At 38.3% G+C, this 25,133-nt stretch overlaps 1 protein-coding gene across 3 annotated transcripts in view; it reads right to left on the reverse strand.

The window, feature by feature from the left end:
* Positions 1-25,133, reverse strand: part of LOC131068319 (phosphatidylinositol-3-phosphatase myotubularin-1) — a 282,751-nt gene that overhangs the window by 157,737 nt on the left and 99,881 nt on the right. For all 3 annotated transcript variants that reach the window (XM_058003489.2, XM_058003488.2, XM_058003490.2), the window contains exon 13: positions 420-589. In XM_058003489.2, coding sequence (XP_057859472.2) covers positions 420-589 — 170 coding nt within the window. The remainder of the gene's footprint in view (positions 1-419; positions 590-25,133) is intronic.

Genomic DNA, 25,133 nt, shown 5'->3' on the forward strand with positions numbered 1-25,133 from the left:
AAATATTTATCACAAAATTACAAAAGCTAATTTTGAAAATCCAATTGTGTCACATGACATTGCAACTGTATTTTACATTGCAAGTGTGTTACAAAAATTTGTAAGACATATAATTAGAAGAAAAGGAAGTGAAGGACAAAACAAGAGGGAAAATATAAACTAAGCCTATTTACAACGACATGCAAAATTATCAAATTTCTTTCAAAGATTCTAGACGACAACTGATATGAAAAGAAAAGAAAAAAAATCAACCTACTCAGAGTTTGAGAGTTTTAAACAGTGAAAAAGGAACATCTGACTCAATATGTCCACCACTACTAATCTATTAAAAGAAAATGAATACGGACTTTAAATCCCTTCCAGTAAGATATTAACATTAATAATAAATATCTCACTAATTTGGAAGCAACAATATAAACCTGCAATGAACAAGCACTGAAGCAGCTTCAACAGCAACAAGTGCAGCAATCCATGCAGAACCAGCTAAAACGCTATGAATATGCATTAACCAGCCACTATCGCCGAGTGCTGAAACAGATGCAGACATGCTACTTTGACTACCTCCAGCCCAAGTCCCTACATTATTTCTCTGCAAATTTATTTCCAATATTCAAGAAATTATGCTATTTTTCATGGATGATAAATTAACATATGTTGCAAGACATAAATTGATCAACACCATAAAATATCTTTGCAATGTTCCAGAATTTAAGTCTGCTTGTCCTCTCAGTATGAAAATCACAAATTATGCAGAACATGCCTCAAAAATTTCAAAAAACAACTAAAAAGAATGATGCAATAAAATAGGAAATTAAGGATCCAGATATGTCAATTAACAATGAATGCTGATCCGGAGAAATTGTTGTTGAAAATTTGAAATAATAAATGATTGTTATTAACAAAGCAGAGGAATACTCCTTATATAAGCAATTACTCTTTCCATAATGGAAACCATCGAAAACTAAAGACATAATAGAAAGATTCTAAATACTAACTGACTTACAGAATAGAAAGTTACTAAAAACTAACTAAACGACATAAATGACCATTATAAGCTAAATATTACAATATTACTTTAAAACCCTCCCTTAATGTTCATTCTACTAACTACCATGCAAAAGACTTGTCATTATCTGTTGGTTTTTTGGCCATGAATGCATATAGAAGGATGACTCCTCCTCCTCTGACGAGATAAAAATCAGTTTCTCAAATACTCTCGATTTTTGTTGATAAAAAATGGAAAAAAAACTGAAACCCACAATTTGTTTATATAAAATTGCGAAAATTCTGAATACACATGATTTTCTAGAAAATCATTCTAAACCTTCACAATTCTAAAAATCCAAGATTCTGCCAAAAAATCATCAAAAAAACCAGGTCAAAAAACCCTCGACTGCTTTGGAGAAAAACAGCAACATCCACAATTTTGTAAAAAATTGCGCAAAAACTCAATACTTTTGCAAGAACCTCGTTCACCCTAGAAACCCTAGGCATGACCTCAAAACGCTGCAAAAAACTGATACCCAAACTCAGTCCTGAAACCCTTCACAGATTGTAGTTGAGAAACAGCCCAGAAAAACCCTTGACCAGAAAACACGAACCAGAAAACCACGATTTTTATCAAAAACTTTGCTGGTAAAAAACCTCAATCTCCAACAAAAAAAACCCACAAATTTTATTCTATGAAAAATCTGCCAAAAAAGTCCCATGATTTTTGTTATTAAAAAAACCAATCAATTTCTAGGTAATGGACCACAAACTTTTTTATTAAAAAATTTGCCAAAAAAAGAACTTATGCTCTAATACCATGAAATAATAATTGATTGTTATTAACGAAGGAGAGGAATGCTCCGTATATAAGCAATTACAAAAGATCTTTCCATAAAGGAAACAATTGAGAACTAAAGACAGAATAGAAAGATTCTAAATACTAACTGACTTATAGAATAGAAGGTTACTAATGTAATGTCCCCTTTTGTAAATGCCCTAGCGATTGCCCTAAAATCACAATTCCAAGTAAAATAAGAATTGGAATAGAGTAAGCAACATCATTTACCTAGTTGAGAATCTACAAACATGTTAGGAAATTATTCAAGCATAATCCATAAAATAGATCTTCCTTATTAGAAACATTATTATAAATCAAACGCACAGATCTTTCCTACTACTGTTTGAAACATTAATTAATCATAAGATATATCTAATTTAACGATGGAATTCAACCATAGGACAGCAAAGGATAAGGGGCATACTAGGGTACCTTAAACGATCCTCTACCCTACACCCAAGAGAGGATATACCATCCCTCTTGGCCATCATGTGGCCCTTTGCCATCCAAATGAGGGGCTGTACCCAGTGAAGAATCCCCTAGCCGTTCCCCTCTTCTTGTCACCCTTATTCTCCTCCTTATGATTGGAGTTCCTTAATCTAATGGTCAACCGTGGCTGAGGTTTGAGGAACTACAATAGGGTGTCCAGAACATCCTTCCCTTCTAAGCCCAAGTGTGGGGCACTCCTTGCACCCCCTTGGTCTTACGGGGCTATTCATCACCACCAAGAGGTGGTGTGCTTAGAAGAGGACCACATAACCGATTCCCCTCCTTGTATTCCCTTACTATCCCTATCATGGTTACACACTCTTCATATATGACTAATTATACATAGGGTTCATTATGCAGCCTACCATAATAATTATTATTTTATATCAAATCACAATTGTAATTACTAAATCTCTGTATGCCTGAATCCGATTATCCTATATCAGATCTGCTCCTCCTCGATCCCCTCCTTTGAATGCTTAGTTGATCCTTTATACCTCTCCATCTGTGGTGGAGGGTCATATTCTTATCATTCGGTTACAACTGTCCTTAGAAGAGGCATCTCTTCTTGCTGAACGATGCCCCTTTGCAAATTGTGTTTTCAATGATGCCTCTTAACTAATTCTCATGACCCGACTTCTCCTCACTAAATCAATTGACGTGTAAAGTAAGATTTTACATTGAGGGTTATAATTAAACGCCTCCTGCAATATTTTTGACTTGCTGAAGATAGAGGATTATAGCAAATTTTTCGATTAATGAAATTGTGAAGTCTTACACATTGTAAAACAATTTAATGCGACTAGGTCACTATTTATATAATGTCAGATTGGGGGCATCACAACTAAAAACTAATTAAACAACGTAAAGGGCCATTATAAGCTAAATATTACAATATTACTTTAATAGTTGTGTGGTCCAAAGTTAATCTTCCCCATTGTTCATTACATATGAATAGTACATAGCTTGTCGAAGCTAAAAAAAATGCTGAAGAGAGAAGATTTATAATTAGAAATTATTAGTGTAGGTTTTTGTTTTTCTAGTGGGATATTTATTTTCCATTAGTCCTAGGTTTTTTCTACACATTTACTAAGCTTGCTTAGGTTAATAAAGTGAGTCTAATTAATTAATACCTACAAGATAAGATAAGGTGTTGAGGTGTCACCACCCTTAAAAGGTAGAGCATTAACAATTTTTAGACTATTTGGTGGTCACACCCTATTGGTTAGATTTGCCACCTCTATCCTCTCCCTAGTTCAATATAAACTCACTACCTGGCTTGTATATGGCATTCTAGATTCATGTTGCATAATTCAGCATACATGTACAATGTTGCATGCAGTCATTCTTTTGCAGCTTTTCTTTAAGCTCCTACTGCAATCTTGTCATCTTGACATTTGCACATCTCTTGAAATCATGGGTCTGTGATTGCTTTATTTCATATACAATTTTGTAGCTTATCTCTCCCATAGAATGATCTTGGTTATTCGTCTGTTTCAGATTTTTAACAGAAATTATTGCTGCCATCCTCAAGTACAATACATGTGCTAGTTGGGGAAAAAATCTATGAATTACATTTGTGTACAAAAGAACAATGTTACCACATTGGCAAATGTTGTATTTAGTGTATAGTGCCTATTAGCATGTTTGAAAATTGAATAATATGATTTATCCAGCTATTTATTAATTGTTTGTCAACTTCGGGTGGTTATGAGAATTAGTTGATGGTTGTGTTCCTCTTGGCAATTGTTGGGTCCTTCAAAAAGATTTTGTATAAACAAAAGCAATATGATCTACTTGGATTGATGTTGATCCTTGACTGACCATCTCTAGTCTACTTCAGTAATAACTTCATGTGTGAATAAAGATATACTTTTACTCTTCCATTAGTAGTTATATTTAATATTTATTATTTCAAGTGTTCATTTTATCAGGTAGGAGAGTAAACATTGGCACCATTCCCTTGAAAGAAATTGAGACATATTTGAGAGATTTGTGCCCTCCCACCTTAATAAAGGGCAAGAAGAGACCACATGGTGATTAAGACCAAAGGGTCAAATTATCATTAAAGATCAAAAGGAAAAAAAATGGAGAAGAAGACTACAAGAAAGAACCAAAGAAAGTCAAAGCTCATCCCAAGCAAGAAGTCTAAGCCAAAATGAGTCGAAGTAGGAGAAACAAAAACATTTCTATTGCTAGACAATGTACAAAGGGAGAGTGGGAGGAGATAGCCAAGCACTTACCACCAAGCGACGAAGTGTGGGTTGATCTTTCCAAGCAAGTGGTAAAATCAAGACAACCTTCTCTAGACAAGGTAAATTGGGTGATGCAGTCAAATTCCTTCATGGAAGTGTACAAGAGCAACCTTCAAGGATCAAAAGGTTGTCTATTGAAGGAGTAGAAGCCAATACAGGGGTGTATAGAAGGAAATTTGAAGGCAAAACAAGCGTACAAAAAGCTCAAGCTGAGGAAAGAGTAGAGGATTCCTACATGGCTAATATCACAAAAGAAGCACTAGAACATTCAAATCAAAACTTCCTAGAAAGCATGTTTTGGGTGCTAGGTTTGCATCACAACAAACCTATGGTAAGCTCTAGTATAGAAAAGCAAAAGTTACCCAAGTTTATAGGCCATAGAGCAAAGGATCCTATGAGGCACTAGAAAGAATTGTGAAAGAATTTGGATAGCAAATGGGCAAGATGATAAGACAAGTTATCTACAATCTTTTCCAACCACCTTGCAAGGCGTAACAATTGACCAAGCCTCTCAAAACACATGGGAGAAATTATAAAAGGCCTTCCAAGAAGAGTTTATGTTGCTTTGTACTGATAACAAAATAGAAGCAAAAACTTACAATACAAAACAAGGTAAGAATGAAAATGCACAAGCTTATAATCATAGACTTAAAGAATTGCTTGTAAAGTTAGAAAAAGAACCAATCAACCGTCTCAAGAAAAGATGGTTCATCCAAGGTCAACTTCTATCATTAAGGAAAAAATATGTAATACCACCCTCTTCCTATAAAAAATCCTACAATCGAGCAATGGATAGAAAAAGGGTAGACAAAATTTCTACCCCTAGTAAAAGAAAAACAAAGGAAGATTGAAATACAGATTACGATAGTGACGATGAATTAGGAACGATACAAGCACTCTGAGGGACATGTGCCAAATAGTGAAAGAATTGAAGGCAAAGAAAGAAACCAGCAAAGAACTAATGAACTATTGTCTACAAGCGCAAAAGTGAAGGTCACACCAAAGGTATCTATACTAGAAAAATGTTTTGTGGGTCACACCAAAGAGTGCCTATATAATTTGAAGACCAGCGGTATACATGTACTCTTTACACAGGGAGAGCAGTCCACCCCACCAAAGCCACAAAATGCATCTCCAAATTATCAAAATCAAGGAGGAGGTCGAAATCAAATACAATACGATCCTAAAGGATGCTCAATCATACAATGCCAACAATGCAATGAATGGTGCTACTTTCTGAGAAACTACCAACATAAGTAGGCCAAATTGCAACTATTGTGCAAACGATGGAGACTTGGAGACCTTGAAGACATTGAATGTCCAAAGCAAGAGGCCAGTGTCAATGTGATTGAAGTAAGACTTAATGAAGTAATGGTTGTTATTCAAACCCAAACAAAGAAAGTTGTATACTGAGACCCACATATAGAAAAAGAAGGGCTTCGTAAAGCAAGGGACAAAGTGGAGAATGCTATGGCTAACTAACAACACCACTCAAATGCAAATGCAAGTACAGTAACACAGGGAGAGCAGTCCGCCCCACCAAAGCCACAAAATGCATCTCCAAATTATCAAAATCAAGGAGTAGGTCGAAATCAAATACAATACGATCCTAAAGGATGCTCAATCATACAATGCCAACAATGCAATGAATGGTGCTACTTTCTGAGAAACTACCAACATAAGTAGGCCAAATTGCAACTATTGTGCAAACGATGGAGACTTGGAGACCTCGAAGACGTTGAATGTCCAAAGCAAGAGGCTAGTGTCAATGTGATTGAAGTAAGACTTAATGAAGTAATGGTTGTTATTCAAACCCAAACAAAGAAAGTTGTATACTAAGACCCACATATAGAAAAAGAAGGGCTTCATGAAGCAAGGGACAAAGTGGAGAATGCTATGGCTAACTAACAACACCACTCAAATGCAAATGCAAGTACAGTAACAAATCATTTACAATTTAATACAAATATTACAAGGCAAGTACTTCAAACTATCGTAATAGTGAAACAATGAGACTAAAAATGCTACAATCCATGTGGAGTCTAGTGGGAATGAAGACCCAATAGCCAAATCTCCATTGACGGGCAACCAAGTGATTGAATTCAATGCCATTGACATTTAACATGACAAAGAAACCTAAAGTGGTGAATATGGAGATCAATGGAAGGAATCTCACCAATACAATTGTTGATGGTGCCTATGATGTGAATCCAACCAAGATGGTATATGTATGAATATGCTTAGCTTGTTTTTGAGTTGCTCCACTATCACTTGTATTGACAGCACTGTCAAAAGCGAGGTGACAAGCCTTGGACATTGCATTTGACCCATGCATTTTAAGGTTAATTGTAGTTAATCTGAGCATATCATATAATTCATGCACTCCATGATACATCTTTTGGTTCCTCCACAAGGCTCACACATGTATTTATGGACCAATTAAAAATTTGACTTTTGGTTAGTCCTTCTAGCACAATTTAATCTAGTCTTTTGAGGTACCAATGGATAAAAGGATCAATCAAACAAACAAGCAAAAAAGAAGCCGATTGTTTTGGCATGCCTTTCTATGGGTTCAATGCATGATGTTGAATCATACCTTGTTGATGATAAATGCTTCATCATTGCAGATACTAATTCGTGACTTGCAAATGAGACATTTGACCCCTTTGTGACTCATTAGCTATCATGATATTGGAGTTTTACAAAGCTTGAGAGGTGATTCATGAACACCATTAGAAATTACTGGAACATCTTTTACAATCATGGAAACTTACTATTCGGCTAGCAATGCCTAATTCTCATTGTCTTCATGAAGACATATGTTTTGTTTATTAGAAATCATCAAAGACCTTTTTTGTTAGCGGATCCTTACATTCAACTTGCATTGTTCATTCCTTTTGTTCTTGCTCGATGGTCCTTGCCTTTTCAATGTCTTGTATTTTTTATTATGCCCTTCCTTCTCTCTTCATGAACATTTCCTTTAGCTCTTGCTCAATGATTTCTTCCTTAGCCATGGTCCCCTTTTCGGAGTGGTCATCCAACAAAGTCATCGAGCCTATTTTTGTTCCCATTGGCTAAGATAGGAGGTGAGAATAAAATTTAGTGTTCCACGGAAACGCATTTACCCCTCCCAGGCCCAAGTCCCCCCGTCCCCAAAACCCATCCCCAAAACTTTTTCCCTTTGTCCCCCTGTCCCCAAAGCCCGTCCCTGCGTCCTCCCGTTTCCTCGTCCCCAACGGTCGTGGAACACTGATAAAATTCAATTAATTATTTTAAAGTTGTCCCAACAAAGTAAATCTTAAGGATTAATCCATTTAATTAATTTAATTACGCTACTTAAGTGAAAATAAAATCAATATTATAAAGTCATTTTATTAAAACACTTTTTAAGTGATTCTTCTTTAAGCTTCAAATGAGGTTAAATCATATTCTTCTAGGGCTTTAAAAAGAGATGAAGGCAAGTCATTTTGGATACCATTGACTTATTATGTTATTTTGGAGGGCCTGCGTTTGCAAGCTCAACCAGCCCTAGGACAAAAACTCTTGGTTTTGGGGTCAATTGCACGAAATCGAAAACTCATTCAGCCAATAGGAGTGTATTTACTTCAAAATTCACAATAGGGTTTCATTGTTGCTGAAATTTGTGATGGCAAATTTCAGAAGTATTGATTTAATTTTCAGAATAAAAGATTTGAAGAGAGAAATATTAAGGCTTTGATGAAATGAATTAAATGATATTGAGGTGACTTTATTTAGGAGCAAGGTCGTCGTACTAAAACTCTTAGATTAATATTTAATTTGTGGATAACATTTTTAATTGGGACGTGTTGTGACCCATTTCACACATCACCACATCACAGATGGGGACCCCCTGTTTTCGCTTTTTAGGGTTTTGTCCTAGCTCTGCAGTTTCATAAGTCCATTTTCTTTAGAGTTTTGAGTTTGAGTTTTTGAGGTTATCCTGAGCTAAGTTGAGAGATCATACTCTGAATCATGTTTGAACGTTGTCAAAGCTCTTAGAAGGTCTGAAGGACGAGGAACTTTCTATTTTTATAAAAAAAATCTTTTTTCACTTTTTTGGCTTTTTTTTGCTTTTTTGAAAGTAGAACCTGGGTTTTGTTCTTCAGGTCATTTGATCATTGCCCATTTTGTCAAATTCGGAAAATTTTGCCTCTAAGTGTAAAAAGCAGGGCTTTGTTTTTCTCCTTTTTTTGGAATTAGGGTTTTGATCTTCAAGTCATATTATTATTGCCCATGTCTTCATATTCGAAAAATTTTGCCTCCAAGTGCAAAAAGCAAGGTTTTGTTTTTTTAACTTTTTTCGGGATTAGGGTTTTGACCCTCGAGCCATATTATTGCTACCCATGTTCTCAGAATTGAAAAATTTGGTCTCTAAGGATAAAAAGCAGATGGAAACAATAATTAGGGTTTTGTTCCAGAAGATTAGCCATTTGATCAGTGCCCATTTTGAAAAATCATGTTTTTAAGTGCAAAAAGCAAGGCAGAACCCTAATTAGGGTTTTTGTTCCAAATGATCCAGGTATGAACACGACAGGTCAAAGATGGACATGACAACTTGAATGAAGATGTTTTGGAGAAAAGGTGTCATGAAGATGAAAGTTCGCCCAAGGCATAAGGAGACTTGTCCAAACATCTTCAAACTCTGCCCAAGCCAAGGATGGCTAATGGAAGACAAAGTTCGCCAAGGTTAAATTGAAGATGGCAAAGCAAAGTGGAAGCATGTCCAAGCTTCTTCCAACCTCGCCTTAACCAAGGAAAAGTGAAGTCCGCCTTGGCATGAGACACATAAAGTCTGCCTTGGAGGATTATCCAAGCACATGCCAAGTCCGCCCTGTCCAAGGACCCTCCAAGTCCGCCCTTGGCAAAGACTCTCCAAAGTCTACCTCCTGCACAAGAAAACTTGCCCAAGCACTAACAAACTCCTACCTTCAGTCAAGTAACCCATGGCAAAGGTTCGTCAAACTCCTACCTTTGGTTAGGAAAAAATTCAAAACAATTGGCTAAGTGTTGACACCTTGGGGAGGAAAAAATTTAAAAAATTGGCTAGGTGTTGATACCTTGGAGAGGAAAAAATTCAAAAAATTGGCTAAGTGTTGATACCTTGGGGAATAAAATTTCAAAATTTGGTTGTGTCAAGGAAAATTCCCTAAGCAAGAAGCAAATCCACCAAAGGAAGATGAACATGACGATTTGAATAAGTATGGTGGAGAAGAATAGCAGGACATCCATGAAGTTCGCCCAATACAAGTGGTTGGTAAACATGGCAAGAAGAAGCTCAAGTACGTCCCTCCTAAAACAAGACAAAGTTGGCATCATGTCTTCCAAGTCCGCCCCATGGACATGTCAAGACTTCTTCAAAGTCCGCCTAAGTAAAAGAAAGCATAAAGTGTGTGGCACAAGCCACAAAGTCTGCCTAGGTTGGATGGTAAAAGGTAAGACAAAGATTGGAAGAGAGATGATGTACAAACACATTACAAATCTGCCTAAGGAAGAGCAAGGGAAGAGATTGTCCAAGTCCGACCATGGCATGCGGAAGATGTCCAAGGACATTCCAACTCTACCAAAGCATAGGAAGCATGTCAAAGACCAAGCAAGTCCAACTTAAGCAAGGAAAGTTGGCTAAGACTCTTCCAAGTCCGCCATGGAGAAAGCAAGACATGAATGAATGAAGCAAGCCTATCAAAATTTGCCAAAGAGAATTGTTAGGAAAGAAGAATGAAAAGAATTGTCTAAGCAACTTCAAAGTCCACCCTACATTAACATGTCCAAGGAGCCTCCAAGTCTGCCCTCTTAAAAAGAAGTTGTGGCATGGCAAAGGAAGTATCAAGTCCGCCTTGGCATAAGGCACATGAAGTTCGTCCATGAAAGAGATGTGCAACAAAAAGTGAAGTTTGCCTTGCCTAAGACATGATAAAGTCCGCCTTGTCAAAGATGAAGCCAAGTCCGCCTAGACATGGTGAAATAAAACAAGACCAAGTTGGCTAAGACACAAAGTCCGCCTAGGCTAAAGAGAAGATGAAAGGTATTGCCAAGACGTGGCAAAGACCAAGAAGACATGAAAATTTGCCTAAAGGAAGATAAAAATTGCCCAAGGAAGATTGTCCAAACATCTTAGAAATTTGATCAAGTACAAGAAAAAAATAAAATCACATTGGCATTCCAAATTTACCTAGGCTTAAATGGAATATGTGAAGATGCCTAAGCCAGACAAAAAAAAAAATCGCCCAAGACCTAGAGATTAGACATTAAAATTAACTTGCCATGATGAAGAAAGAAAAATGGGTAAAGAAAATACAAATTTGAGGAAAATTGCAAATGAAATCAGGGGTGCATCAACGAATGGGTTGGAAAATAAAATTTGACACATGAATATTTTTAATTATTTTCTAACACAGAATTATTTTTGAAGGGATAACAATTTAGAAATATTTTCAAAAATTCAAGAATTTGGAAATTAAAAGAAAGTTCTAGAAGATTCCTTACTTAAGGATGAATTTGAGAGAGAAATAAAACTTTCCATTTTGGAAAGATTTAAAACATATAAAACACAAAAACAATATTAAAAATTTAAAAAAAAAAAAAAATACAAACAAGAAGCTTCTAAGTTTTAAAACCTTAAACTCTATGTTTTTAACCAATCACTTTCAAATTCATTATTCTGGTTGAGAATTTGGAGAGCAATTGAGAAGAAGTTTTATCTCAGATTTTTTAGGAAATTGATTTTTGAAGAGGAATTTTGAAGAAGTGAATTTTTTTTCTAAGTGTTGAAGTCAAGAAATTAAGTGCTTTTTTCCGATTTTAAGACAGATTTTCAGAATTGAGGGTGAATTTCAGTCACAAAGATCAATTTCAAAAACACAAATTTGAAATTGACTGAATACTTCTATTATTCTGTCAAATTTCTCTCAATTTTATCAATTTCTTGGCCAAACCCTTCACTTTCAGTCTGTTTCTTTTGCAAAAATTTAACCTTTTTACACGCTGAAAGTGAAATTTTCAGATAAAAGATCAAAAATCAGACTTAAAATCTTGAAAATAATATTGAATTTTTATGTGTTTTGCAAATTAACGACCACCAAAGGAGCACCTTCCAGAAAAGCACCAATGAAGTTTGCCAGTAAGGAAGTACAGCCAAAATCCAAGATCAAATTTAAATGGAAGAATATCACAGACACTGACCTTGGACACGTGGATTTAGAAGAATTCAAAAAAAGAATGTACGGTCATGACGGACACCTGCCAACACTCATTGCTTGCCGAATGATGAGAAATGGCATCATCCAAGCAGCTGGATTTCCTCTAGCTAAACAATGTGCTGAGTTGATGGTTGAGTGTGCTAGACACTACAATACATAGTCAAGAGAGATCATTGCACCTGATGGGAGAATTTTAGCTAATCTTTCATAGTTGTCCATTCAACAAACATTTGAAATTCCGAACTACAATAAAACCTCCTACAAGACCAAAGAAGATACCCAAAAGATTTATGACACCAGTCTGAACTGTGTGCGGCAAATGTTAACAAATCATGGTTGGAAAAGAAAAGACCCCAAGGGAAAGTGCCAAAGGTCCTACTACGCCCATACTTAAAGGAAGAATATGGTGACATTATCTTATTGCTGAATAAAGTAATGGGCAGCCCTAAGGGTGCACCATTTGAGACCTGGATGTATTACTTCATAGATGAAATTACCTTAGGAGTCCGGATGTTCAATTGGTCCTGCATAATCAGCAACAACCTTCATGGACAATTGATAAATTTGGAGAGGACCAAGTCATTCTACATGAGCTCCTACATTATCTACTTGTTGGCTAGTACTTACAGATATTCCAGACTGATCTGTAGAGGTGTGGTTGGTAATGGTGAAGGTGAATTTAGATCTTATGATTGTTACCCACAGCTACAACTTAAGGAGAAAAGCTATCGAGCACATGATGCATTCCTAATGTACATCACAAGAACATTGCAAGGAGGAACTCACCAAAGTTATCTCCTGAAGCCAAAAGTTTGATCAGCACGTATGGATCCTGGTTTATAAAGTTTCCAAAATTTACTTACATAAGAGTCCAAGGTTTTGATGGTCGTCCTTACCGACTTCCAATCTACCCAACCAACAAGATGGTTCTACTTGAGGTTCTCAAGCAACTTGAAACATATCAGAGCTTCAAAAGAATAAGGCAGGAGGCAGCAATAACCTATCCATTCTTTATTGGAAATATGGAGGAGTCTTGTCCGACAGCACAGGCAACTGAAAGTGTCAAGCTAGAAATGCAATGGTATCCCTTTACCTTCTACCGATCTAGAGCTAATTTTGATCCTCTCAGCAATATTGGATCAGTCAATGGAGAAAGATTCAGACATAGAGTGGAAATAGAAGATTTTTGGGCAAATGTTGTAGATGAATTTGACATCAGGAAAAGACTATGTTCCAAACTGTCAGTAAGCTTGATCGGGACGACTGAGCCTTTTCTTGTGCTTGATCAACTGGAAGATAATGCAGACTATATTCAGCCTGGCTTTGATGAGCATGCACCTCTTTCTCCTATCAAATGGTCAAAGCCAAAGCATGCAGACTTGACCACTTTGATGCAGCCAGTTATAAAATATTTCAGGTGGTGGGTTGATCGGTAGTGTCATAGATTAAGACGCGGAAATATAATCTTAACTTATGACTTGATGGGTGAAGCAGAAGGATATTCTTCAAATGAGGAAGCAACTCAAAGTGCCAAATCAATTGAAGGTGCTAAAAAGAAGGGGAAGGTAGTTCTGAATGAAGGACCTACTCAGAAGAAGCAAAGGGTAGAACCATCTCGTTCTGCCACATCTAAGAATGAAAACTATATATTGGCCATTGATTAGTCATTGGCAGAGATGGAAATTCCTTCCCCGGTACATGAAGAAAATGCAAAAGAGAACGAGCAGCCCCCATCTCCTACTAGCACAGACGTACTAGAGTCAGACAACGAAATGGATGTTGAGGAAGGTGAATTTCAAGAAGGAATGATTTCCGCCCTTCGAGATATCATGTGTGAAAAGGGCAATCAGGAAATGGAAGGCATTGAGCAGCCCACTGTTCCTGATTGGCTGAAGAAAAGGTTGAAAATAAACTCACAAATAGTAGAAGAACAAGAAGATGACATGGCTGATTTCTTGGCCAGGTTATACCAAACTGCAGTAAAGAAGCCAGCCAAAAGGTTTTCCACCATCCAAAGAGATAAAACAGGATGCAGCACAGTACAGATTGTTGTACCAAAAGTAGATAAGGAAAAAGAAGATATTGTTTCTCATGAACACAAAATCACTACATTCAATTTGGGACCAACTACCAAGAAGCGGGAAGCTAAAGATTTGGACAATTCAGTTGCTTCCATAATGACAAGACTGGACAAAGAAGTATGAAAAAAGAAGGAATATAAGAAGGAAGTTGAGCGCCTGAGGGATTACATTCAGCATTTGACTACTAAGCCACTTGATCAAGCAAATCCAGAAGCTTTTCCGCTCTTGAATTCGCAAGAAGCCGCTGAAAATACCAAGGAAGAAAGGATAATAGCCAAAGAGACTAAGGCATTGATGGAAAGCATAAGTAAAGAAGCAACCACATTTGCATTAAGGTTAGCATTGACATATGGACAAACTTCCTCTCTACTCTCCAGAATTGCAAGCATGGCAGAAGCATGGACTGATCTTCAAGACATTCAAGAAAGAATCATCCCCTGGCTTAGAGTGTTGAAAGGAATGTCGAAGCAAGAATTAGTTGATGGAAGTATGATTGAAGCAAGAGCGGCATATGATTTCAGCAGTTGGCACTGGCCATTGGTTGCACGCAATGAAGTCTTGGAAAAAGTAAAGGCCGATGCTAGCAGAGCAGAGGAGCAGATAAAAGGAATTCAAGACAAGGTTTACTTTATAGCTGCAGAGGTACTTGAAATAAAAACTATCCGAGAAAAGGATATGAAGTCAGAAAATCTAAAAGCCAAGACACAGAAAATCTTCTCCACTGAACCAGTCTTGAGGCAGAATTTGTCTAGGGCATCGAACCTCCTATCCATCAGAGATGCTTTCTAAAAACAAGAATTAGATTGGGAAATCACTTTTGTTGTATGTGCAGATGATTTGGAAGGATTAAAATTCAGAGTCAATATGCTGCCACATGTCACAATGGAAGAGGTTGATCAGATTGTGTCCAAGTTCATTGAATTTTTTGCTTCTCAATAGGAGAAGCGCGTGCAATTCTAAAAAATAGTACCTCGTTCCACGTGTCTCACATGCACTGGATATTGATTTTATTTTGGGAAACTCTAATTAGGGTTAGGTTGTCTTGATCTTGACCGTTGATCTTAGATTGATCTCGGTCATTCATTTGTTTTCAAAAACTCTATATAAACTCATTCTCTCATTTCATTTCAGTGTGGAGAGATTTATGAAATTGTTGCGTAGAGCTATTTGAGTAATAAAAGTTCAATATCAGTATTGTTTTGAAGTCTTATTATTGCCAAATGGTTGCATGATTGCATATTTTCTTCAACACTTAGAATAGATTTACTTTAAGTAATTTGCTTTGAAGTTGTTAGATGAATGAAGGATTGATAAGTTTAGATTGATGAAATCTTGCTCATACTTTTGTTCGATGGATGATTTTCATTCAATGTGTAAAGTTAGCCTGAGCTTTTAATGTGGATGCTTAACTTCTACTTTGAGTAATATTGTTCAATTGTTGGTACTATTCATGAGTGTGAAAATCTTAAGCACAACCCTAGAAGATTGCACCCACTTTGCGTAGTTGTCCAAGTGTGGCAAAACAAAGCGTCGTTACCAATTTCACTCAATCTTTACCGTCTCTTGAGTTCATAGGAATAGCTTAGAAGTAGCATAAAATTCCTAAACCCTTATCCTTTTTATCCTTTTTTTTTAAATATCAAATCAGAAAATCCAAAAACAAAGAGCTTTTATTGACAAATTCGCCTAAGTCCAACTTGTAGATGATATCAGTTGTTAAGCATAAGTCCCCCTTGTATTTCAGCACACACTACCCAAGAAGCTATCCACATAAAGTCGCTCATTCGCACATATAGACCTTGGAGTCGCCTTGTGGTCTTTCTCGCAATCTTGCAACAAGTAGTAATTTTGTTCAAGAGAGGATAGAGTATCATTGGATATTTTATTCTAGTGTTCGGTATATGATAAAACGTACACCAACAGGATGCAAGCTTTAGGGAAAAAACTAATAACCATGGAGTGACTCACGGAAATTAAAAGTATATTTGAGGTGCACACTCCTTATTTTATTCACAACAACCCATTGTTACTTTTGGCATGAGAAGTCTATTCACTAGATAAAGCTTCTATATTCCATTCATGGCCACATCCTTGTTTGGCGATGGCATGCTATAATTGCATTAGATGAGTTAAAAGGGAAGTTGGAACCTTTTAAATTCCTTATCAAGTTGATTGTTGAGTGCCTGGGTTGCTTCCTATGGCCGATATCACCTTATGGCCATGAGGTTATGGAACGACTTAGTGTTCAATATTGCATAAGGTTATTCTATGCCCAGTCACAGCCAAATTACAGTCATATCAACCATTCTAGGGCTCATTCCCTATAGCGACCTCCAAATTACTTGGATATGGAATTAATAAGATAGTTGGAGAGTCATATTTACTCACTGGGGCATGGAACAGCATTTTAATCCATTCTTTATTTGTTGTGTATGTAGAGAAAATACTTCTCGGAATTATAACTCCATGTGAATATTTAATTTGATTTGAAATTAATTATGAGCATCTAAATCGTTGGAAATTGTTCTCAAGTCATATATTTAGGCATCTTTAAATTCGTTATGTGCTTTCTAGACACTATTTCCATGACAAATATTGCATGAACACTTTTTGAGTATTGCAAAAATCTTTGGTTAATGCAAATCAAAGAATAACACAAAAAAGATAAATCATTAATCTCAAACCTACAATTCTAAAGATACATTACTCTACAACAAACCCTTTCGTTCTCTAAAATATGCCAAAAATGCTTAACCAAATGTTGACAAGGGGGATAGCAAAAATTAGCAAGAATGAGTAGGGGTATTACAGCAATTTTTTCCGATTTTGGTTCTATCCTTTCTTCTTTCTCTTTTACCATCCTTCTATATTTTCAATACTCCCTCTAGATTTTACTAAAATTGTTTACTTACATCTTTAATTTGCTTTACCAGCAATTAATTGAGATCTATAGAATTTTCTCTCTAATTTTCCATCATGATTCACAAGCTGCCAAGATCAAGACTCTGATACCATTGTAATGTCCCTTTTTAGTATTTTACAAAACCCTACAAATTTTTGAGGTTCAAGTTGTAATGTCCCCTTCTCATTGATGCTCTTTCAGTGGTCCATTAGCCTATTCCTGAGACCCGTAGGCTAGGTGGAATGAGGAATGAGCGTCTAGCATTGATGAAACGAGGACTTACTATTTTTACTAAGTAAGGGAATGACCATTCTGGTGTTATTGTCCTTTGAGTTCTCCTTGTTTTGCCTCTGGTCGCGATGATCATCCTTTTCTGAGCATTAATTCTTGACTTACTATTTTTAGTAACTAGTTGTGTGGCACAATTCTATTTTTGGCAGTAGATAGGGTTCTGATTCTGCAGCAGTTCTGTGGTCGTCCGAGCTCAGTTTCATCCCGGTTGTGATAATAATCAGTACGGGAGTCATTTGTGACATAATTAAATATTATTTCCTTATCCTAAGGTTAATATTTAATTAATCTGTTTATTGGCTACTGGTTTATTAAATTTGGGATTAATGCCTATTTTATCCTAAGTTTGGCAAAATTCAAGTGTACTATGGGATGAGAAATATTTTAGAAGAATATTATTTCACTTTTGCATCGTCATTATTTGCCTAAGTGTTTAACGTGGGTCCTCCACCTTCTTGGGCGTGAGTTTTGACTTAGAAGAATGTGGTGCTACACTTGGGTCCACATGTAGTGGAATGAAATTCAAATGCAAGGCGTGGAATTTGGAGGAATGTCATTTGAATTTGAAGAGTGAAGTTATAAATATGAGGCTTGGGCTCCCATTTGCATATCTTTGAAAACTGCATCGTTATGCTGCGAGTTTGGCTACTAAAAATCTGAGCTTCGAAGTTGGCTTCCTAGCTGAGTCTCAGTTTCATACTTGCAATATAGTACCTAGCTGTGCCCTTGTGTTTCCATTGCAGAGTGGTTAATGAGTTGCAGAATTATGGAGCGATTGATCATGGACTTGACCGTTTTTGGTTGCTGGTCGCGGGACTGCTGAAAGTGAAATTTGCTCATACCTCCCAACCAGGCGACTCCATCCATCTAGGTACCGGCTCATTCTTCCTTCCATGCCATGGCGATACATTGTGTGAATTTCTAGCTATTTTGTTTGAGCAATGATTTTATTAGACAAAATCAAAATTCCTAGTCTAGGCGTGGGTTTTCTGTGTTGCATTGGGATGCATGCAAAATAAAAATGGGCTTGTTTGGGTTGGGGCTTTGATTGGTTGTCATTGCATTGGATGTACGGTGGGATTGGGATTGGGATTGGTTTGAATCAATTCGGGTAAAAATTGAGTGAGTTATGAGTGTTTTGATGTTTCCATGGGCTACTGAAACTGTACTTTCAGCCTACAGATCAGTGTGACAGAAAATTACAGTATTGTTGTTGAAATCTGCAGTTAATCTTCTCATCTCATCTCTATATTGTAAGGTTGTTTCAGTAGTACTGATCATCCCATTCTATCTTCTTTCATTTGTAATCCCCACTGCATAAGTGGAAGAGACTGGCTTGCCGCCTTCTAAGTTTTGTAATTCAGTTTTTGTAATCAGTCCTCCCGTTGAATAAGTGGTCGAGTGATAAGTTCAATGCTATGGTCCTCCCGCTGAAATATGCAGTAGAGTGATTGTTTAATGTAATGTCCTCCCGCTGAAATACGCGGTAGAGTAATTGTTTAATGTAATGTCCTCCCGCTGAAATACGCGGTAGAGTGATTGAACTTCAATTTCTTGTAATTTTCCTTGGTCGGTTTACCGCCAAGAGTTTAGTTTCTATCCTCTTGGATAAACAGAACGGGCTGGCTTGCGGCCCATGCATTGTAATTTTTAGTTTGATTATTGTTGCTGACGATCCCCGGAACACCGTATGCTCTCACCCTCCCAATCTGGGCTCTCGATGAACAAAAGGTGGAAGGGTTCCCTTTCAGTTGTTTGGTTTATTCCTCTAACCTTAACGGGTTATTTGTTGTGGATGAATTGTTATTGGCCTAAAAAATCAAAAAAAATTAGTGGGATATTACAGTTGTATGAGAGCCGGTTTTCCTGCCAGCCTGTGAGAGTCAGTGGGTTCAGAAGTCTCCATGAGTGACAGAGACGTCAGACACTACAACAAAGAGCAGAAGAGACAGCAGTTTCAGATTCCTATAGTGCCCGAAGATGACACATTTTCAGAAGTACTGAGAAACAGAGGGAAGGATCTAGATACCTCAGATTCAGTGGATTCAATGGCAGATAAGACAACAGAAACAAATGAGGCACCCGACAAGAAGGCAAAGAGGCAATTCAATGCCATGATGGACATGATGTCTTTACTGCTGGCAAAGCTCAACCAGAACGTTGTTGGGGTCCCTAATCAACCCAACAATGGACCGGAAACCAGCACTTCTAACACTCCTATAGGCAATAGAAATGGGAGTAACAACGGGAGTAACAATGGAGGTTCAGCCCCAAGGCCTTTACAACCTATCTTTTTGCCCAAAGAAGTACAACAAGCTGAAACAGAGATACCCACAGCTGATGAGATAAGAAATAGCTACATGGAGTATGCTTCCCTTCCTGGTGAGATCCGAGATATCCTAACTCTGAATCAATTCATGAATCAGAAAATGAAAAGAGGAAGGAGGAATGACTACAAGTCTGCTGCCCCAAGAGATTTCCAGCAAGCTCTTGGAAGAGTGACCTTAGCACACTTTGATGGGAGCGCTAACAGTACTGCAAGAGCATGGGTACAGAAGTTGGACAATTACTTGTCCTTGAGACCGATGTCGGAGGAGGATGCCATCAAGTTTGCTACCTTGCACTTGGATGGAGTGGCCCACGAATGGTGGTACCATGGGTTGGTCACCCTTGGTCACAACTTAGTCACCACCTACGCTGATTTCACCAACAAGCTAATTGAGAGATTTGACACCAGGGATCCAGAGGTGAAGTTTAGAGAGCTTGCACAACTAAGGCAGCAAGGTTCCTTGGACACTTACGTGACTGAATTCAAAAAACTTGTCAGTCATGGTGAGTAGCATCTCAAAGAAGCGACTAGTTGTCCTTTTCACTGAAGGACTTGAAGAACCATTGAGAGGATGGGTCAAAGCTTTTGATCCGCCCACATTGGCAGAAGCTATTAAAAAATCTAGAAGTATGGAGTTGGCTGCCCCTAAGAATAAAATTCAGTCCAAGCCTTTCCCTTTCAAAAAGCATAAGAAGAAATTCATTAATCAGACCAAGAGGTTCCCTCTGCGAATGGATGATGGGCTCCGTCAAGATCTTCGGAGAAAGAATCTATGTTATTCTTGCAGAGAACCTTGGGTTCCCGGGCATAGGTGCCATGGAAAGGGGAATTTGCATCAAATGGAATGCTATTCAGAAGATGGATCAGATTCTGAAATTTCAGAACAGCAGACTGAAGTTGAGGACAGCGAGTATGAAGAGGCTCCTGAAGGGCCTGAATTTGGGTCAGAAGATAGAGGAGTGGTTGCTCAACTCTCGAGCATTCACAAGAATGAGTATTTCAGAGTTTGGGGTGTGATTGGAGAGCATCGTGTCATAGCTCTCATTGACACAAGTGCAACACACAACTTCATTGATGAAAGGATTGTTGCAAAAAAAGGACTAGTGGCAAAGGAAGTTGAGGGCTTCAAAGTCATGGTAGCAAATGGCTCCACTATATCCTGTAATAGAATGATTTCCAACATGTCTCTGAAGTTGGGAAATCATGAAATCAGAGATGATTTCTTTGTGGTAAGCATTGGAGGGACTGATGATGCAGTCCTCGAGATTCAATGGTTGAGATCTCTTGGTGAGATCACACTAAACCTACAAACCATGGAGCTGAAATTCATGTCTGAAGGGAAGAAGGTAGTTTTGAGAGGAATGTCGCATGGGGGACTTAAAGTTGTATCATTGAAAAGAATGGAAAGGCTGATCCGCCATAATCAGGTGGAGTGGGCAGCAGAGTGTTTGATAATGCCTTCCAATCCATTGGTGGTTAAGGGCAGCTATTGCTCAGATATTCCAGCAATGGTCAAGGATAGGAGCAAGATCATGGTAATGCCTTCAAAACCACAACAAGAGCACCGAAATTATCCTAAAGACATCCAAGTCTTGATAACTAAGAGAAGCACGGTGTTCGAAAACCCACCTCCTGGCAGACCTCCTGAAAGAGAAGCCGAGCACATTATTGAGCTTGAGGAAGGAGCTAAGCCAGTCATGACTACTCCTTACCGATACCCAAAAAAGCAAAAGGATGAGATTGAGAAAGCAATTCAAGAATTGTTTGACATGGGTTACATCCGACCTAGCAAAATCCCCTTTGCTTCAGCTGTGGTTTTGGTGAGAAAGAAGGATGAGACCATGCGCATGTGTGTGGATTACAGAGCCCTGAATAAGAAGACCATCAAGAATCGGTATCCTATTCCGAGGATTGATGAGCTCATTGATGAGCTACATGGGGCAGTATTTTTCTCCAAGATTGACCTCAGATCGGGGTACCATCAGATTAGAATGAGAGCTTCAGATGTGGAAAAGACTGCTTTCAGGTGCCACTTTGGGCACTTTGAGTTCCTAGTCATGCCCTTTGGTTTGACTAATGCTCCTGCTACATTCCAGTCATGCATGAATGGAATCTTCCAAGGACATTGAGGAAGTTTGTTGTGATATTTTTTGATGACATCCTAATTTTCAGCAGATCTTGGAAAGAGCATCTTCAGCAGTTGGATGAAGTGTTGGACATACTAGAATCTGAATCCCTGTTTGCCAAGGAATCCAAATGTGAATTTGGGATGGAAGAGTTGCTCTACCTTGGTCACATTATCAGTGCGGGTGGTGTGAAGGTAGACCCTGAAAAGATTAGAGCTATCATTGATTGGCCTACTCCCGAAAACATAACACATTTGAGGGGATTTTTGGGGTTGTGTGGATTCTATCGGAGATTTGTAAAGGGATATTCTCAGTTGGCTGCCCCCCTTACAGATCTTACCAAGGAAGGGGCTTTTGAATGGTCCGAAAAGGCACAAGCAACACTTGAGCAGTTTAAGAGGATCATGAGCTCCTGCCCAGTTTTAGCATTACCTGATTTCACCAAGCCATTTAAGCTACAATGTGATGCATCTGGAAAAGGTGTTGGTGCGGTCCTCATGCAGGATAAGCACCCTATAGTTTTTGAGAGCAGAAAGTTGAGAGGTCCTAAGAGACTATATTCCATTTATGACAAGGAAATGCTTGCCATAATGCATGCACTTGCAAAATTCAAACAATATTTGGTGGAGAGTAAGTTCATTGTTAAGACTGATCACAACAGTCTTATGCACTTCATGCATCAGAAGGATCTGAATGAGAGACAGCAGAAATGGGTGAGTAAGCTACAAGCTTACGACTTCGATATTGAGTATGTTAAAGGGAAAAACAATGTGGTGGCAGATGCCTTATCCAGGAGGCCCCATTTGAGCTCACTCTGCGAGCTTACTACTGGTTGGAGAGAGTTATTGCTTGCTGATTATGCCAAAAATCAGTTTGCAATCAGCCTTATAGAAGGTACTTTTCATGATGAAAGGTACAAATTGGTTGAGGGATTGATACTGTACAAGGGAAGAATCTTCCTAGTACCTGAATCTCAGTCAAAAGAGAAGATTTTGAAGACTTTCCATGACATCCCCCTTGCTGGTCACCAAGGTTATTTCAAGACATACAGGCAGATCAGGGAGAGATTCTCTTGGAAGGGGCTTAAAAATGATGTTTTGAAGTACATTAAAGAGTGTCATACATGTCAGAAGAACAAGGATGAGCACACCCTACCTGCTGGTTTGTTACAACCCTTGCCTATTCTCGGTCAAAAATGGGAAAGTATTTCCATGGATTTCATCACGGGGTTGCCTCGGGCTCAAGGGAAGGATAGTATTTATGTGGTGGTGGACAAACTTACAAAGTTTGCTCATTTCTTCGCCATCACCAGCTCTTTTACAGCAGCACAAGTTGCTGAAGTGTTCCTCTTGGAGGTGTTCAGATTGCATGGTTTACCGAAGAACATTGTGAGTGATAGGGGCAGCAAGTTCCTAAGTGCTTTTTGGCAGGAGATTTTCAGATTGTGTGGTACCGTGCTCACTCCAAGCACCAGTTATCACTCTCAAACTAATGGGCAGACCGAGATAGTGAATAAGCGGTTGGAAGGTTATCTCAGAAACTATGTCTCCGAGCAGCAGAATACTTGGGTGAGATGGCTTCACCTAGGGGAATATTGTCACAATTCTTCCTATCACATGTCCATTCGGATGTCACCATTTATGGCACTATATGGTTATGAAGCTCCTAACTTCGCAGACTTGGTATTTGGTGATAGCAGAACCCCTCAGGCAAAGGATATGATGCAGCAAAGTCAAGATATTCTGAGAATTTTGAGGGACAATCTCCAGCATGCACAAAATCAGCAGAAGTTGTATGCTGATAAGCAGCGTATTGAGCGCACCTTTAAGGTGGGCGACATGGTTTATTTGAGGCTCCAGCCCTACAGATAGTCTACTCTCAAGAAGAGTGGGGTTGAGAAATTGAAGCCTCGATTCTACGGGCCTTTCAGAGTCAGCAGAAGGGTTGGACAAGTGGCTTATGAGTTGGAATTACCAGCAAGCAGCAGGATCCATAATGTATTTCATGTGTCTCGCCTTAAGAAGGCTTTGGGACATAATGTTGTTGCTTCAGCTGAGTTACCTCCACTTGATAAGGAGGGAGAGTTGGTTTTGGTTCCAAAAGCTATCCTTGAATTCAGGGAATGAACCTTGAGGAGAAGAGTGATCAGGGAATACTTGGTCAAATGGAAGAATCTACCAGCAGAGGATGCTACGTGGGAAAATGAGGAGATTTTCTTGCATCCAGCCTTACAGTTGCTTGAGGACAAGCAATTTTGAGGAGGGCGGACTATAATGTCCCCTTCTCATTGATGCTCTTTTAGTGGTCCATTAGCCTATTCCTAAGACCCGTAGGCTAGGTGGAATGAGGAATGAGGGTCTAGCATTCATGAAACGAGGACTTACTATTTTTAGTAAGTAAGGGAATGACCATTCTGGTGTTACTGTCCTATTGAGTTCTCCTTGTTTTGCCTCTGGTCGCGATGATCATGCTTTTCTAAGCATTAATTCTTGACTTACTATTTTTAATAACTGGCTGTGTGGCACAATTCTATTTTTGGCAGTAGACAGGGTTCTGATTCTACAACAGTTATGTGGTCATCCAGGCTCAGTTTCATCCTGATTCTAATAATAATCAGTACGGGAGTCATTTGCGACATAATTAAATATTATTTCCTTATCCTAAGGTTAATATTTAATTAATCTGTTTATTGGCTACTGATTTATTAAATTTGGGATTAATGCCTATTTTATCCTAAGTTTGGCGAAATTCAAGTGTACTATAAGATGAGAAATATTTTAGAAGAATATTATTTCACTTTTGCATCGCCATTATTTGCCTAAGTGTTTAACGTGGGTCCTCCCCCTTCTTGGGCGTGAGTTTTGACTTAGAAGAATGTGGCGCTACACTTGGGTCCACATGTAGTGGAATGAAATTCAAATGCAAGGCGTGGAATTTTGAGGAATGTCATTTGAATTTGAAGAGTGAAGTTATAAATATGAGGCTTGGGCTCCCATTTGCATATCTTTAAAAAATGCATCGTTATGCTGCGAGTTTGGCTACTAAAAATCTGAGCTTCGAAGTTGGCTTCCTAGCTGAGTCTCAGTTTCGTACTTGCAATATAGTACCTAGTTGTGCCCTTGTGTTTCCATTGCAGAGTGGTTAATGAGTTGCAGAATTATGGAGCGATTGATCATGGACTTGACTGTTTTTGGTTGCTGGTCGCGGGACTACTGAAAGTGAAATTTGCTCATACCTCCCAACCAGGCGACTCCATCCATCTGGGTACCGGCTCATTCTTCCTTCCGTGCCATGGCGATACATTGTGTGAATTTCTAGCTATTTTGTTTGAGCAATGATTTTATTAGACAAAATCGAAATTCCTAGTCTAGGCGTGGGTTTTCTGTGTTGCATTGGGATGCATGCAAAATAAAAATGGGCTTGTTTGGGTTGGGGCTTTGATTGGTTGTCATTGCATTGGATGTACGGTGGGATTGGGATTGGTTTGAATCAATTCGGGTAAAAATTGAGTGAGTTATGAGTGTTTTGATGTTTCCATGAGCTACTAAAACTGTACTTTCAGCCTACAGATCAGTGTGACAGAAAATTACAGTATTGTTGTTGAAATCTGCAGTT

Source organism: Cryptomeria japonica, chromosome 11 (assembly GCF_030272615.1).
Source record: "Cryptomeria japonica chromosome 11, Sugi_1.0, whole genome shotgun sequence".
Classification (NCBI taxonomy): domain Eukaryota; kingdom Viridiplantae; phylum Streptophyta; class Pinopsida; order Cupressales; family Cupressaceae; genus Cryptomeria; species Cryptomeria japonica.